Below are 16,348 nucleotides of genomic sequence, written 5' to 3' on the forward strand. Positions count from 1 at the left end.
TTATAACAGAACCTACCAAGTATATGCATAATGTGGCAAAGTGGGGTTCAAGGCTATTTGCATAAAAGCTTAGTTGTTGAATCCTATCTTTTAATCAAATAGAATTTTATCACTATTGGACACGGGGTAGACACACCCATGCTCTTATTAACCTAGAGCACATTGAGTGGATTCATCAAGTGCTCCTACCCTGTTCAAACCATTCGTTTTATTTAAGAAATTGGAATGAGTGAGAGTTTCCTTACAGCTCCACATCTAGTTGCTCAAATTGTCCATTGCCGGGGACACGGCTAAGTACTTAGTTTTGACGCTCTCGAGAGTTTGTACACATTCCCCACAAGAAACCGACGTGTTAATCCCTTGCTGTCCTCAGGGTAGAGTAGCAACGGCATCGATTACGAGATTTTCAGAGGTAATTTCCTAAACCACGAGAGAATCACGCTCCCCCTACACATTCTACCTCAATACAATTTCTCGGGTCTAGGTTCATACAACTTACTCTTGTCTCGGCAGAGCCCATATAGCATTGTGGTTGTACTGGAAGCTGCTAAATAGGAAACTAGTCCAGTCTCGGTTACCTCAGGTGGCATTCCACATTTGCAACATAGGCGCTCCCCGAATCCACGGAAGAGACGTCCATGGACGATCCATTCCTGAATCCACAGGAACTCGACTTAGAGGACCCATAGAAATGGATCTGACCCCGCTAATCCTCAAAATCTTCAAAGCAGCCCACCCAAGACGGTTCATTGAATTAATTGTTTTGCCTTACATCTAATAAAACATTTCATATCGCCAAAGGCATAACAATATCATAATGTAGTTATTTCCCCCACGATACTACCATAGCCTAGCATTCAACTACAATCGATGACAATTTGGTAGTAAGGTAATGGCGAGGGTAAAACTATACTACCTGGGATTTATAGCTAGCATAGAGGTACGAGTAATATTCTTAATGCATCTAATAAAACAACTAGTGCATAGTAAAATATTTAGGAGAATGATCAAAGTGAACTTGCCTTGTCCAAGGTTGTGGTAGTTCTCGCACTCTTCGCAACAACAAGGAATACACTCCACACAATCTAAATTAAAAGAAGACATACACACAATAAACACAACATTCAATATGAAATCATGCCATGATGATGCGCACAAAGGTTACCTCCAAAGTAAAAGTTTTGTGTTTTTTTGAAAAAAAATTCAAAATATTTGGACAGAATATACAAGAACAAAGAGGTAATTAATATGCATGAAACAATGATAGGATTTAAATTAAAAGATTGTGTGGTTTTTTGCAACATAGGGCAAGATTTAAACTTGCATGCCACTATTATTCACAAAATAATTTCTCTTCTGGTCCTAATGGACAGAACATGTTCAAATAATTTTACGGCAAGCTAACATGCTGAAAACTATTTTGAAACAATTCATTTGAAATTTAAACCATATTCAAGCATTCTGTAATTTTCTTCTGGCAAAGTTGTTCAAAGTTGAAATTGTACTGTGCCAAAATATTCTACAGGTTGTGAGGATTCCAGAAAGGTGCGGATCATAAAGTTTGGACAAACGGTTTGAAACATATGATGTTTTGAAGTTTCAGGGGCTTTTCTGCAAAAGTGTAATTTTTTATTTCGCCCGGTTCGGTCCCGTTCGGCCGGTTTCCTTCGGTTTTTCTTTTCTTTCTTTCTATTTTCTGTTTTTGAACCTCAAAAATTGATTCGAAACTCCAAATCACTCCAAATAATTTGCAACAAAATTTGTAAAATCTTATTTTCATATGATCTAACTTTTGGAACAAGAATTTCCTCAAAATAAAATATTTAAAAATACATTTGCCTATAAAATGGCTTTTAGGGCCCTTGGGCTATCAAAATAAATTATTTTTCAAAATAATTTCAAAACCCAATTTATGGGATAGCTTTATATATGCATTAAATCCTTTTTTATACCAATACCCTCATGGGTTAAAATGCAAATACTCAAAAGTAAGATCAAAGCCCAAAATCAAATAAAGGCATTTTGCAAAAGGGTTTTCTGAGTAAATTTTAGGGTTTTCAAATGTGGTTAAATGCAGAGTGACATGATGCTCATGATATGCAATGCATATGAAGAGTTTTGAAAATTGGGATGTTACATGCATGTGCACCCCACGTGCCTTTATTGACTTGTATATGTTCGTCCCGAATGAAAATTGGAAAAATTATATGGTTCTTGCGTAGCAGATAGAGGAGGCAGCCGCAATGTCGTCCTCGTCCGGTGCGGCATCGCCACAGTGCAGACATATTTCATGTTCAGAATCATATCTACAGCATACCAGGAGCACAAATTATCTAAAAACCAAACGAAGATTAACCCTAATTGGTCGGTCAAGAAACCCTAATTTTCCTGTGAGAAAACCCTAGATATCAACCCAAAATAACGCTTCTAATCTGCGCAAATCAACGACGAGCAGGTCGGGGAACTTACTTTACGGTCACCTATGCCTCTGATCATCTCGAATCAACAGCGATCATCCGCCGGTCGCCATTGCCGCTTCGGAAGCTCGGGGTCGAAGATGGACAGTCCCGAGAGTCGGCACAGGCGACGTCAACGATGGTTTTAGGGGTTCTCATGGGCTGAAGTGGCAAATGGGCCGAGCATATCTAAAATCCCAATCTAATATGCCGTGTCAACAATCCCGGATGAACCAAACAGGTAATCTCAGGTTAGGCGGTTAATCGACCGGGATTAATTAGTTCAGGGTCCGAAAACCCGGGATTAGAAGTTCAGGGTTCGATTCCGATGATTCATACGAGTTCAGAGTTCAAAATAGACTTTCTCCTCCGATTTTATGTAGGGTGTGTATTTTTCGCAATGGAACGCGCGCACCCACCCGCCTGCGCGATTTGCTCTAACTGAAAATCGCTCGCGACGTTGTCCTGCGGAGCTGCACTGCTCTAACTGAAAATCGCTCGCGGCGTTGTCCCGCGGAGCGGCCTCTAGTTGCTGGGACGCACGACGGCAGTTAGGCTGGAGAGACAAGCGTATGCGGCAGTTTGCACGCGGAGGCTACCGGCTGGCTTCGCGTTAATTCGTGCGGAAAAATGTAGAAGTACGTCCTGCAAAAAGAAAACGGAGGGAGTAGTCCCTTTTTTTTATATAAGGCGTGTAAATTTTAGAGCCAATTTCCGAAATATAAGGCGCATAGCCTTCTGTCCGTCCACGCGCGCTGGATGTCAACACAAAAGTCACACCCGCTATTGCATGCGGAAAAGTAGACAGTTAATTTTCTAGTGGGTGCATCCACACGTTCAATTCTCTTCCGATGGGTGTTGAATGGTGCGATTTTTTATAGCTGGAGTAACAAACTGCTGGGCAGTTGCCATGCGGGAAACCAGAAGTGCACGGTATGGAGTTTGCTTTAATATTAGCGCTGAGATTTCTACGCATTATATAAAAAACGGAGGGAGTACGTATACAGGGTATGCTAATTGATAGTTTGATACCGGCTATTTCTATCCTCGATTTGGGCTATGAGTAAATCCAAGAGTACTACGCTAGCACCAAGGAGGGCACGTGCCGCCGTTAATTAGTTGGCTTTTGAAACCAGTTTCTTGAGAGATCTTTCTCAGCTCTACCTGTCGATCACTTTACGCCACCCGGATCTTGTAGGCACGATTGCGGTAGAGCGGCACATCGGTCCAAGAGGAATTTGATCGAATAACATCGGACGAAAATGAGTATTCATCACCTCCATGTTTCAGGGTCGAGAGGGATCTATCAATTCTCAAACCACAACCGACAAGTCTTCGGTATGTGCTAAATAGGGCCGCAAAAACTCATCACACGCTAGATTGATGTGCATAAACAGAGAAAATCATTTTTTGTTCTACTGTTAGGCTATTTCAGGTCCACAGGCATTAAGCAGGCCCAAAACCTTTGTGAAAAAAAAAAGCAGGCCCACAACCACAGAGCAACTGAAACTAATACAAGTCTGCCAACTCTTTTGCCTGTATCTAGCCGAAGCTGCCTATGTTCTTATACCACTTGTTACCTACTCCCTCCGTTTTTTAAAGATTGGCATATTAGATTTCATTAAAACAAGACTTTGATCATAAATTATTATGTTAAAGTGTGGTTTATATGACATAAAATCACAAGTACCATGAAGTAATTTTGATAACGAATCTAACAATAGTAATTTCATGTCATATAAACATACATTGACATAGTAATTTGTGGTCAAAACCTTATCTTAATGAAAATTAATATGCCAATTTTTGAGAAATGTGGGGTAATTTTTAGCACACTAAAATAGCAAATCGGACGCCCACGTGTATTAATCACGTCAAATTGAGCAAGACATGCTTATAAGAGATATTGAGCCCTCTCCCAAAAATACTCCCTCCATCTCATATTAACTGACTTTGTATTACATGTATCTAAATGCTTTTTGGATGGAAACATTCATATTTGGACAAATATGAGTCAGTTAATATAGGACGGAGGGAGTACTAGACTAGCTACCCTCACCATTAACGTTCTATACCTTCTTCTACAATTGATGTGGAACTAAAACTCAACATCTAGGGTCTGTGTGAAAACGTGCATATCAAAGTATGTCAAATTCCTTTTTAGATGAAACATGTTACTCCCTCCGACCGGTATTACTTGTCTCAAATTTGCCCAAATACGGATGTATCGATGTGTAAAAAGCGTCTAGATACATGTAATATTTCGACAAATAATTCCGACCGGAGGGAGTATATCTTTTACCCAGAAAAAGTAAACTGTTGGAGGATGATGGATGCAAGCAACTACATGCGTACAAAATGAAAACGAGCGTAACCAAAATGGGCTAAATTTTTCTAGCAACAGATCAGCTGAAATTAATGTCTTTCACTAATTAATACTAGACCGCTGGCATGTATGCGTGAGGTCTCTCCAATGCTCCAGCTACACTTTCGAGCACCCCATAGATGCAAAAGAAAAAAAAACTAATGTGGAGGCTTAAAAAAGAAAAGAAAAGATGACGTTGTATTTCATACAGGTAAATACACCCGCGGTCTTACTATTATTGAGCCGGTGTCACTTTAGCCTAAAATTATGAAATTGCACACCTAATCCTAATTTTATTTTAAGTGGCGCACGCGTGCTCCTAAACTGGTTCCGGCCCGTTTGACCCGTCTACGTGGCAAGTTGACCCGGTACACGTCAGCAGGGGGGCACATTCAAAAGCAGTTTCATTTGAATTTCAAAAAAGTTTCATTTAGAAACTTCTCACATTCAAATCAAAAACAATTTCATTTCAATTCAAAGGAGTTTCATTCATAAACTTCTCACATTCAAATGAAACCTTTTGAAATTGAAATGGAATTGCTTTTGAATGTGGCCTCACGCCGACGCATACCGGGTCAACTTGCCACGTAGGAAGGTCAAACAGGACAGAACCATCTTAGGACCTCACATGCGCCACTTAAAATAAAATTAGGACCTGAATGTGCAATTTCATAATTTTAAGACTAAACTGGCACCGGCTCGATAATAGCAGGACAGCGGGTGCATTTGCCTCTATTTTATAATACAACTCATAGCGTGTGGAACCAATACTACTAGAACAGTATGTTTTTCTCTCATAAATTCACTAAATGACAACTCTTAGATAGAAAACTAAAATACAAAGCATTAAGAAAATTATATCATCCAAATACATACTCCCTCTGTCTCATATTAAGTGACTTTTTATGATATGTATCTAAACGTTTTTTAAACATAAATACATTCATATATGGACAAATTGAAGTCACTTGACATGGGAGTGAGGGAGTATTATACATTTATGTTTACGAGCGATCTGATGCAAGGAGTATTAGACAGGCCCAAGACCGCAGCCCATCTCCTCCCGGCCTTTTCCACATTCCACCAGTTCTTTGCCCTTTTTGTGGACTCGCGCGGAAAGTGATGAGGCACCAGAGAGTCAACATAGAAAACCAGAGGCTATTTCGAAGACACACCGCAACACGCCATTTCCCACTTCGTATTTGCGTGACGTCTAGCCTGGTATGAAAAGGTAAACTAAACATAGACCAAAGACTTGTGTCTTGGATGCAGAAGTGTACCATGTACCAACTACCCAGAAAAGCTCACACGGCGCACACTTTCTTCTGCATCTTCCTCTCTCCCTCTACTTCGCGTCAAACTTGAAACTGGAATGTGCTAATTAATTATCTCACGAACCCTCGTACAAAATGTTGTTGTGAGAGAATAGAAATCGTTTTTACATGTGTCTAGATGTTTTTTAGGTATATAAATACATTCATATTTGGACAAATTTAAGATAATTAATATGGATCGGAGAGAGTAGTTAAGATACACTTAACTAAGAGGGAAATTAAACAAAAATACTGGAAAAAAATGAATAAAATATACCCAATTATCTTGAAAGATTAGCACTAGAATAAGTTGTTCACAAACATAAATAAATAAATAAATAAATTAATGTCTAGAGGGGACCATCTAAATAGCTGAGGAAATCTTAAGGTGCCAACTTAACTTACATGCCCAGGACGAGAAAATAATTAATTAGAAAAGAATTCTCTTGGAGCTTTAAAGAATTCTCAAACAAAGACGGCCGGTCCTGAACAAGTCGGAGCTTCCCTTTTTCTTTCCCCTCGAAGCTGCTAGGTGTTCAGAGCGCGAGCCACGTCGACGGGTGGTCATGATCTTTCGGCGGCGGCGACGCCACCGGCTTCTGGTAAGGACGATGATCGGCCGTCGCGACCTGCCTGTTAATTGAGTAACGCGCACATGTCGTTATTCATCGTGGGCAAGATTTAGCAGATGTTTAATTATCCGAACAACATACTACTAATTAATATGGCTAAGCGCCAAGCGGTGATGCGTGTGGAGAAAGATAAAATACTTTCTCGTAGATAAATGTCGCAAAAGAAGGAAACCGACAAAGGAAAATAGGTAGGAGGTTGAGTGAGTAGTAATTGCGTCGATCACCTGTGCTTCCTCTTGTGGAGGAACCGCTGCAGCGAGGCCTTCCTGGCGAGGGGCAAGTCGGAGAGCGCCCCGGGCTCCGGGTCCGGGGATTTGTCGGCCGCCGGCGCCTCCGGAGAAGAGGAGGAGGAAGAGACCGATCCCGCCAGCTGCATCAGCTTCATGGCCTTGTCGGCCGGGAAGTCCTCGAACACGACCACACGCCCGTCGTAGAACATGGTCAGCGGCGCCTTCGTGATCTGCGTCGTTTCCGCCCTGCAGCTTCAATCGACGCAAATCACCCCCCTCCAACGACGTCAAAATCAACCAGATCTACGCACGCGCGTCCCAAAGTAACCGGCAACCACAAACGAAAAGAGAGTAATTGATTCATTCCTCGGCATGATCGATCGAATTACTCACCATTCTTTGGGCAGCAGCTGGGAGGACGACGCGCCGCCGCCGCCGCCGGCGGCGGCGGCGGCGGGGAAGAACTGCATGGTCCTCCTGGGGGCGTCCGCCGGCTCATCCGGCGACGGCAGGCCGAGGCTCAACGCCAGAGACCTTGGCGCGCCTCCGCCTCCTCCTGCCTGCTGCTGCTGCTGCTGCTCCCGCATGTACTGCCGCATGAGCCCGCACGTCACGGCGAACCTGTTGCTGTTTCCGGCCATCTCGATCTCTCTCTCGTTGATCCCCTTTCTTTCTTCCAACAACGAACGGGTCAATCTCGGTCCACCGATCAATCTCTAGCTTCTTTGGGGCGGAGTGCGTATGACACTGGCGTGTTTATATATACGTGGAAGGGCGGTGCTGATGTGGCGATTTGGCTTGCGTCTGTTGCTTCTTCAGTTTGTTTGTGTTGTGTGGGGCTAAGAGGCGAGGAAAGGAGCACGTGAAATTGGAGGGTGTGGATGGCCGCGGGTAGCGACTTGCTGGGCATAACAATCTGTGGGCAGCCACCGCACGGCTCCACTACCGATTTATTTACGGCTCAGACATACATGCATATCTTTTTCTTTCTTCCATCCAGGTAGGAGAATTTATTTGGCGCAGGCCAGCTGCATGCCTGCATATCTTTAGATATTCTTTTATTCTGCTCCTTAGCTTTTTTTTAGGGTGTGCTAATTGGGTGACTGGCAATAGTTGGCTTGGCTGCCAAATGGTTCTAGTGCTGTCTCTAGTAATTAATTAAATGAGATCCAAAAATACTTGAGCAAAACTTTTTTTTCTTGCATTGATTTTATCCAAAATATACTCGAGTAAGTATTTATTACTCTTATCATTAAAAATGGAAGACTGTATCCAAATGTAGGATCATATCTATCACTGGTTAAATCTTTCTACTAGAGGTGGATTACTACATTTTAGGGCATGTACAATGGGGTGACGTCAGCCTTCTCTTAGCGATGCCACATAGGATAAAATCTGATGTGGAAGAGAGAAAAACGAAGAAAATGCACAAGCCTTCTCTTAATTAAGAGATGATCTCTTCACAAGAATGATAAGGCAAAGATAAGGCAAATTTATCATTGTACTAAATTTCATCTTTTTTTAACATTTATTTAGTTAATTTTATTCATCTAAACATTAATTCTAAGATAGAACACTAAGAGATAACCCATTGTACAACATGTTTTGTTGTCTTTTCTAATTGACGTGGAATGCCTAAGATAAGACAGTCTTATCAACCATTGTACATGCCCTTAGTTTGCTAATGTTGGGAAATCATATTTTTTGTCTATTTGGTCTGGTCCGTGTATTCTATGTGGTGAAGATTAAGTCAATGACAATCAAAATGTCAAAGAGGATGGGTCAATCCACATAAGCAAGGCAAGCAAGTCACACAAATTCAAAAGAATGACCAATATATATAGAAGACAAAAGACTCGAGCCGAGAGAAGGAAAGCAGCGCACCCAAAAAGAAACAGTGCTCACGTCGCTTCTCGCGGGCGGTTCGTGCGAACCCTAGCCGCCGCCCCCTAGGGATCCTCCTGTCTGCTCATGCCCCCTCACGGCTGCGGGGTGGTTCCTGGCTGTGGTGTGGCCCTTCTCTTCGGACGGCTTGTTGGGCTTCTCCCCCGCTAGTTGCCGGAGCAGCGGCGTGGTCCTAGCCGTGGCGCGGGCCTCCTTCTCCGGTAGTCGTGTCCTCCTTCTGGCGGCGGCGGGCATTGTCGGTGTCAACGGTGATGAGCGATTCCGCCAAGGCACGCGCGTGCTCTGGGTCCTTCTCCTACTCATCGCTGGACGCGGGTGGCACCGCTAGTGTTTCGTCGTCGTCGTCGTCACCTGATGAGGAGCTCGAGACGGCAGGTCGTGTCGCGCAGCGCCCGGCTGCGCAGCAGGACTCGATCTCCTCCTGCAACAGTGTACTCACAACGCTGGCGCCACTTGAGCTCTCGCTGTCATGGTTGGCTCGTCCCGGAGAAAAGTATTGGAGTGGCACTACGGGAAAATCATCCTTTGCCGACGGCCTGGGCCTTTGCCGGAGGCTTTTTTTTGGGCCGCCGACAAAGAAGGCTTTGCCGACGGCAAAAAAGAAGAGGCCTCCGGCAAAGAGAAGGCCTACGGCAAAGAATAAAAAAGGCCTCCGGCAAAGAAAAGGCTCCAGCAAAGAACATAAAGGCCGTCGGCAAAGAAGGCATCCCACGGGGACTTAACCGGCACCTAACGGGGAGAAAACTGACGGAATTCTATGCCGGAGGCCGGCCGCCGGCAAAGAGTTTTCAATATATATTTTTTGTATCCCTTTCCTCTCGTGTTTCAAATTATGATGTAAACTACCACTTTTTGAGTTAAATTTTTTACTATACTTTCATTTAGCATTGATGACGGGCAATATGAATTAAAATCAAAACTTTTTATGTAAAAATATTATTTATCATTTTCTAGGACCGTGTAATAAGGAAAAATGAAAAAAAGACTAAAACTTTGTCAAAAATTCACAATTTTTGGCATGGTACCAATTTATAGGTATATAACACTGGGATAAAAATTACAAGTCAATACACAAAACTAAAATGGTAGATACTTCACAAAATGAATGATCTCGAGAGTGAACCTCCACATTTGCATCCCGAACCAAGCCTTGTGAAAAAAGAAATAATACTAAAACATTGTGAAAAAAGAACAATTTTTGGCATGGTGTCATTTTATGGGTATATAAACTTGGGATGAAAATTACAGGTTCATACACAAATTAAAATGGTACATGCTTCACAAATTGCAACATCTTCGTCTAAGTTTCCGGAATTAGCGTTCAAATGTCCTATTTGAGTCCCGAACCAAGTTTTGTAATCAGTTTTTCACTTTTTGATTTGATTTTTTTTCTGTGGTTTCATTTACCATCATTGATGAGTAATGTGAATTAATATCACCAGCTTTTATGTAAAAAGAATTATTTATCACTTTTTAGAGCCGTTTAATAGAGAAAATGAAATAATACCTAAACTTTGCCAAAAATTAATAATTTTTGGCATGGTGTCAACTGATGGGTATATAAACTTGGGATAAAAATTTCAAGTCAATAATAAAAATAAACTGAGAAAAACATTTGCTAAGTAGACACACGAAATAAAAATGAAAAATATGCCTTTGCGGCAAAGACTAAATAATCTTTGCCGGCGGCCTAGCCTCCGGCAAAGGCATATTTGCCACGTCACCGATCGGCGTGACCGTGCCACGGATCGGTGACGTGGCGCGATCTGAACCGTACATCTCTGAAGCGACCGCCCCCTTATTAGGGTTCGATCTCTGTTCTTACTGTGCTAGTCCCTGGATCGACTCACTAGCACACAGTTTCATGATGAAATATACAAAAACAAAGGTCAAAAGTACTTTATTACATCGCATCATCCAGAATTTAAATAGTACTTAGAACCTCGCATGACCTCTTGGGCCAGCATAGAACAAATATTGTTTCATCATCATAAAACGATGTTTCAAAATACTGCAGCGGAAAAAGGGTAGAACATAAGGGCCTCAACTACTCCAAGGTGAGAGCATGTTGGAACGTAAGCACGTGACCCACAACATAACGACGAACCTCACTCATCGTCGGATCCACCTGCATTGTTAATTGCAGCCATTACGTGGTCAATACATTTGAATGTATTGGCAAGTTCACCAGACTTATAAAGAACCTACCAAGTACATGCATAATTTGGCATATGTGGAGTTTGGTTGTTTGCATAAAAGCATCATAGTTCAATCCTATCATTTTTAAACAAATAGTTTTAAATTCTATTGGACACGGGGTAGAAACACCCATGCTCCTATTAACCTAGGCACATTGAGTAGAAACATCAATGCTCCTACCCAGTTCAAACCATTCACTTTATTAGGAAATTGGAATGAGTGAGAACTTCCTTACAGCCCCAATATCTAGTTGCTCATAATTGTCCGTAACCGAGGACACGGCTAAGTATTTAGTTTGACACTCTCGAGAGGTGGTACACTTTACCCACAAGAAATCGACGTGTTAATCCCTTGCTGTCCTCAGGGTAGAGTAGCAACGGCATCGACTACAGGAATTTTCAGAACATAATCCCCCAGACCACCTGAGGGACGCGCCCCCACCTACACTGCTACATACCGATGTCACCTCGGATCCGGGTTCATATTTCTTACATCCATCCTGGCAGAGCCCATAATACCATGTGGTTGTACTGAAAGCTACTAAATAGGAAACTAGTCCAGTCTCTGGTTACCCCGGGTGGCATTCCTCAGTTGCAACGCAGGCGCTCCCATAGAAATGGCGAGACGACTCATAGAAATGGACCCGACGTCGCATACATCTCCACTTCCTCAAAGCAGCCCACCCAGGACGGTTCATTGAATTACTTGTTTTGCCATACACTAGGAAAACCATATTGTAATTCAATAGTATCACATTGTAATAATACCACCCTCGTATATTATCACAGCATAGCATTTTACTACTACGATGGCAATTGGTGGTGAGGTCATGGCAAAGGTATCCTATACTACTAGGAGAATCATAGCATAGCATAGATACAAGAATGATCCTAACAATGCAACTAATAAAATCTAGTGCATAATAAAATATTAGGTAAATGATCAAAGTGAACTTGCCTTGATAGTAGTTGGTATTCAAGCACTCTTCACAATCACACAGTTCGCTCTCCGAGAAAACTAAACAATACAAACAATGCATACATAAACACACCATACAAACAAAAGAATATATGTATGCCCTCATGTAATGCAAAACATGTGACATGAGTGGGTTGATTTTATTCGGGTGATCAACTGGTCCAAGGCATTAATAAATAAGCACATGTAATTAGGGTTTTAAACAAATAGCAAAGGTTAGGGTTTAAACCCTAAAATAAGGTTTTATTGGCATCAGCACAATAAATTAATTCAAGATATTTATTTCTCTGTCCCATTGGACAGAAGACAATAAAACAAATTTTTGGGCACTGGTTTCATTTAAAATGGACTTCTAAATAGTTAGTTATGATTTAAATGGTATTAAACCCTATTCTGTAATTTCAAAGTGATTTAAATATTCAAATTTGAATTTGGACAGTGCTAAAAGATTCTACATTTCCTAAGGATTCCAGAAAGGTGTGGATCATTAAATTTGGCCAAACAGATTAAAAGATATGATCATTTGAAGTTATAGGGGCTTTTCTGCAAAAGTGCCATTTAATTAATCCGGGGGATTAAAATTACATTTTTCATTTTTATTTTCCCGTGCCACGTGTCAGCTCCTCATTGGCTAATACCGTTTCGTTTAAGTGAAATAATCTGATCTAATCTGAGCCGTTGACTAGAGATGGACGGTCGGGATCGAAGATGAGGGTTTACCGGCGGCGCTAGGGTTCCGGCGGTGGCGCAGCACGAGCGCGGCGGCGGCGAGCGGTTCCGGCGACGAGGCGGCTTGGGGAAGCACGCGGTCGGCGCGGCGCGGCGCGGCACGACGAAGTCGCGGACGCGGTCGGCGCGGCTCGGGGCGGTTGGGGTTGGCGCCTAGGTCGAAGACGAGGCGGCGGCGCGGGCGGCGGAGCTCCGGCGAGCGTCGGGCTCGGCCATCGGGGCGCTGCAGTGCACGAAAAAGACGAAGGAGCGCGTCACGGTGTGCGCAAGAGGGAGAGGAAGACGAAGGCGCAAGCGGCGGCGAGGATGGCTCACCGAGGCGTCGGTGGCGAGGGGAAAAGCGGCGGCGTCCGAAGCTTCAACGGCGAGCAATTCCAGCAAACTAGCGGCGAAATCGAGGGGGAGAGCAGAGGGGAAGAAGAGAGGGGCGCTCGGGCTTTATAGCGATGCGCTCGGGCGGTTCTGGGAAGGTCGGGATTAGCGGGGAGCGGCAACGGCGCGAGGGGACGGCGGCCGGGAATCGCGGCGGCGGGGCGGGGGCTTTCCTTCGGGGAAGAAAGCCCTAACAGGTGGGCCCCACCTGTCAGTGGCTGCGGGCGCCTGCGCGGGCCGGTTCGGCTAGGGCGGTTCTGGGCCGGTTCGGCCCAAGCGGTCGGACCAGTCCGGTTTCCCTTTTCTTTTCTTTTCTTTTTCCCTTTTTCTCATTTCTTTGATAACTTTTGATTTAGAACTCCAAATTGGTCCAAATAAATTCCAGAAAATTTGTAAAATCATGTTTTATCATGATTCAACTTTTGGGAATAATTCCTCTCAAAATAAAACATATATAAATACATTTTCCCTATAAATGCCTTTAGGGCTATATAACTATTTAAATAAAATAGTTTTTCAACTCCAAAAATTACCAAAAAAATATGGGATAGCTTATTTATGAAATAAACCCCTTTTATAAAAGGACCCTATTGGTTTGAAGATCCAAGGCACAAATGGGTGTAAACCCTAGGGTTTAAATAGAAATAAAGTCTTTAAAAACCTTTTTGAGGTTCAAATTTGAATCAAAATTGCAATTGTGGCATGATGCTCATGGATGCAATGCACATGTAAAAGTTTGAAATTTTGGGATGTTACAATCTCTTTTTTCTTTCCTCCTCTTCTCTCTCTGTTTTCTTTTCCGGCCTTCTCCCTGACCGCCCGTGCCTCTCTTTTTCTCCTTTTTCCTCTCCGCCCCCTCTCCGTTCTTCCTCTAGGTGCGGCGTGCAGCGGGGGGGGGGGGGGGCGAGGCCGGAATGAGCAGCAGCAGCGCAAGGACGCGGCGAGGAGCAGCAGCACTGGCGGCGCGAGGAGTAGCGGCGACAGCGGGGCGAGGAGCCGCAGCAGCAGCAGCGAGGAGAAGCGGCGGGGCGAGGGGCAGCAACGGCAGCGACCTGCAGCACCGACGGCGCGAGGGGTAACGGCGGCGGCCTGCAGCAGCGAGGGGCAGCAGCGTGAGAGGGGCGGCGGCGAGGAGGAGCAGCGCGAGAGGGGCGGCGGCAAGGAGGAGCAGCAGCAAAGAAATTACTTTTTTTTTTAATTACGGGTTTTTTTCTTTGCCGAAGGCTAGCCACCGGCAAAGCATCATGTGCTGTTTCGTCCCGTTATCTACTTTTCTTTGCCGAGAGCCGCAAAAGGCCTCTAGCAGAGGCTTTACCGAAGGGTCCGTAAAAAGGCCGCCGGCAAAGAAGCCTTTGCCGGTCTGCCTTCGTGCCGACGCCCTTTGCCAGCGGCCCCGAGGAAACGCCGCCGGCAAAGGCTTTGCCGGAGGCAAAGAGGCTTTTGCCGGAGACTTCGGGCCGCCGGCAAAGAATGATTCTCCCGTAGTGCGACATGCCTCCGAGCACGGAGCCAGCGGCGAGGAACCGCCTTGTCTTCGACTCCTCTGCATTTGCCGCGGCTAGGGTTTCCTCGACCGGCCGGGGACATGGTATGGCCGTCGCGGCCTGCACGGCGGACGGTGAGGCGGCGGACAAGTTCTGTGGCAGCATTGGGTTCGCCGGAAATGCTAGCTAGCGGTGGCGGAGGTGGTTTTGCGGCGGCGAAGGGGATTTTGTGGCGGCGGTGGGCTGTTCGGACCCCCTCCCTCCGAGGCGTAGATATACGTACCTCGGACTCAGCTGTTCGGATCCATTCCTTGGAACAGCTGTTTCGATCCCATAACTCATTTTTTCGGGCTGGGCCTGTTTCGTGTATCTGTTCGGGCCGATTGTTTGATCCAAAACCGAGAAACGAGAAAAGTACATTTTTCGTCTCTCAACTTGTCGGAAAATTCATTTCTCGTCCCTCAAAAACAATTCGTAATTTTTTCATCCCTCAACTTTCAAAACCAGACACTTTTAGTCCTTAAGGCTATGCGAAGCGATTTGTCTAGCCACGTGTCCGGTTTGCACTTAATCCCATGACCGCCGAGGCTGTTGAAATTGGCCGTCGTCGTGCTCTGGATCTCGTCCAGCCACTACTTCTCTTCCATCTGCATCATCCATATCTTGATTGAAAAAAAAATAAGTGAAAAAACTATGCGAAAACCAGACACGTGGCTAGGAAAACTACTTTGGATGGACTAAGCATATAAAGAAAGAAAACCATATAAACAAAGAAAAAAAGTAAAAGAAAGGATGGGAGATGTTTCCCATGCCAAATCAAAAAGAAAGGTGAAATGAAAGATACCATAGCAATGTGTATCATACTGCCTGTTTCCTTATAGTAGGATCTCCAACTTTTTGGAATGTTCCAAATTCCACTTGAGCATCCAAATCTGGATCAATACCAGCAAAAACATCTCGGAACAAGGTTCTAGCGCCATGCCAAATGTGTCCGAAAAAGAAGAGCAAAGCAAGCATGACCAAAAGTGAACCAACCCTTTGGACTGCTGCGAAAAACACCATCCGATTTCAAAGTAGCCTGATCTAATTCAAAAATTTCCTGACTAAAAATGTCCGGTTTTGAAAATTGAGGGACGGAAAAAATACGAAATTTTTTTAAGGGACGAAAAGCGAACTTTCCGACAAGTTGAGGGACGAAAAAAAGTACTTTTCCCACCGAGAAACTAGTTCAGATCGCATGTTTTCCGTAAGGCCGGGCCCGTTGCCGGCATCTGTTTGGGCTGATGTTTTGGTCCAAAACATCTGAATGAGTTTAGATCGCATGTTTTCGGTAACCGCTAGAGTTGCTCTCAGGTGCCAAGGGCTGAAAGACATGGGGCCAAAAACAAAACACAACGAAAAGCCCACAAAATCTAAAACACACGGGCTTGTGGAGCGTCAACAAACACATAACAGCACACAGCAGGTCGCTTATTCTAAAAAGAAACGCAGCAGGTCACCGTGCGAATCTTAATGCGCAAACAAATTGGAGGGTCAGGTTTCAAAAAAACAAAAAGAAATCAGAGGGTCACGCCGTCGACTGATCTGGAACTAATGCTCAAACCAAACTGAAAAATCTTCAGCCAAGCAGCAAGACTAATACTTTTAACATTTGGAATTTAGACCAGGCACAGGATGCAGGGTCA

At 44.1% G+C, this 16,348-nt stretch overlaps 1 protein-coding gene across 2 annotated transcripts; it reads right to left on the reverse strand.

Annotated features, from left to right (window-relative positions):
* Nucleotides 1-6,399: 6,399 nt before the first annotated feature.
* LOC100844894 (protein TIFY 11d) lies at nt 6,400-7,869 on the reverse strand. 2 transcript variants are annotated; one of them, XM_003571685.4, is made up of 3 exons: nt 7,390-7,869; nt 6,991-7,242; nt 6,400-6,767 (listed from the first exon to the last, which is right to left on the reverse strand). In XM_003571685.4, the coding sequence occupies exons 1-3, from the start codon at nt 7,635-7,637 to the stop codon at nt 6,671-6,673; spliced, it is 597 nt and encodes a 198-aa protein (XP_003571733.1). In that variant the 5' UTR covers nt 7,638-7,869; the 3' UTR covers nt 6,400-6,670. The 2 variants fall into 2 exon arrangements, with proteins under 2 accessions (XP_003571733.1, XP_014755883.1); XM_014900397.2 differs by having other exon boundaries at nt 6,991-7,248.
* Between the last annotated feature and the right edge of the window lie 8,479 nt (nt 7,870-16,348).

The sequence above is a fragment of the Brachypodium distachyon genome, chromosome 3, assembly GCF_000005505.3.
Source record: "Brachypodium distachyon strain Bd21 chromosome 3, Brachypodium_distachyon_v3.0, whole genome shotgun sequence".
Lineage (NCBI taxonomy): Eukaryota > Viridiplantae > Streptophyta > Magnoliopsida > Poales > Poaceae > Brachypodium > Brachypodium distachyon.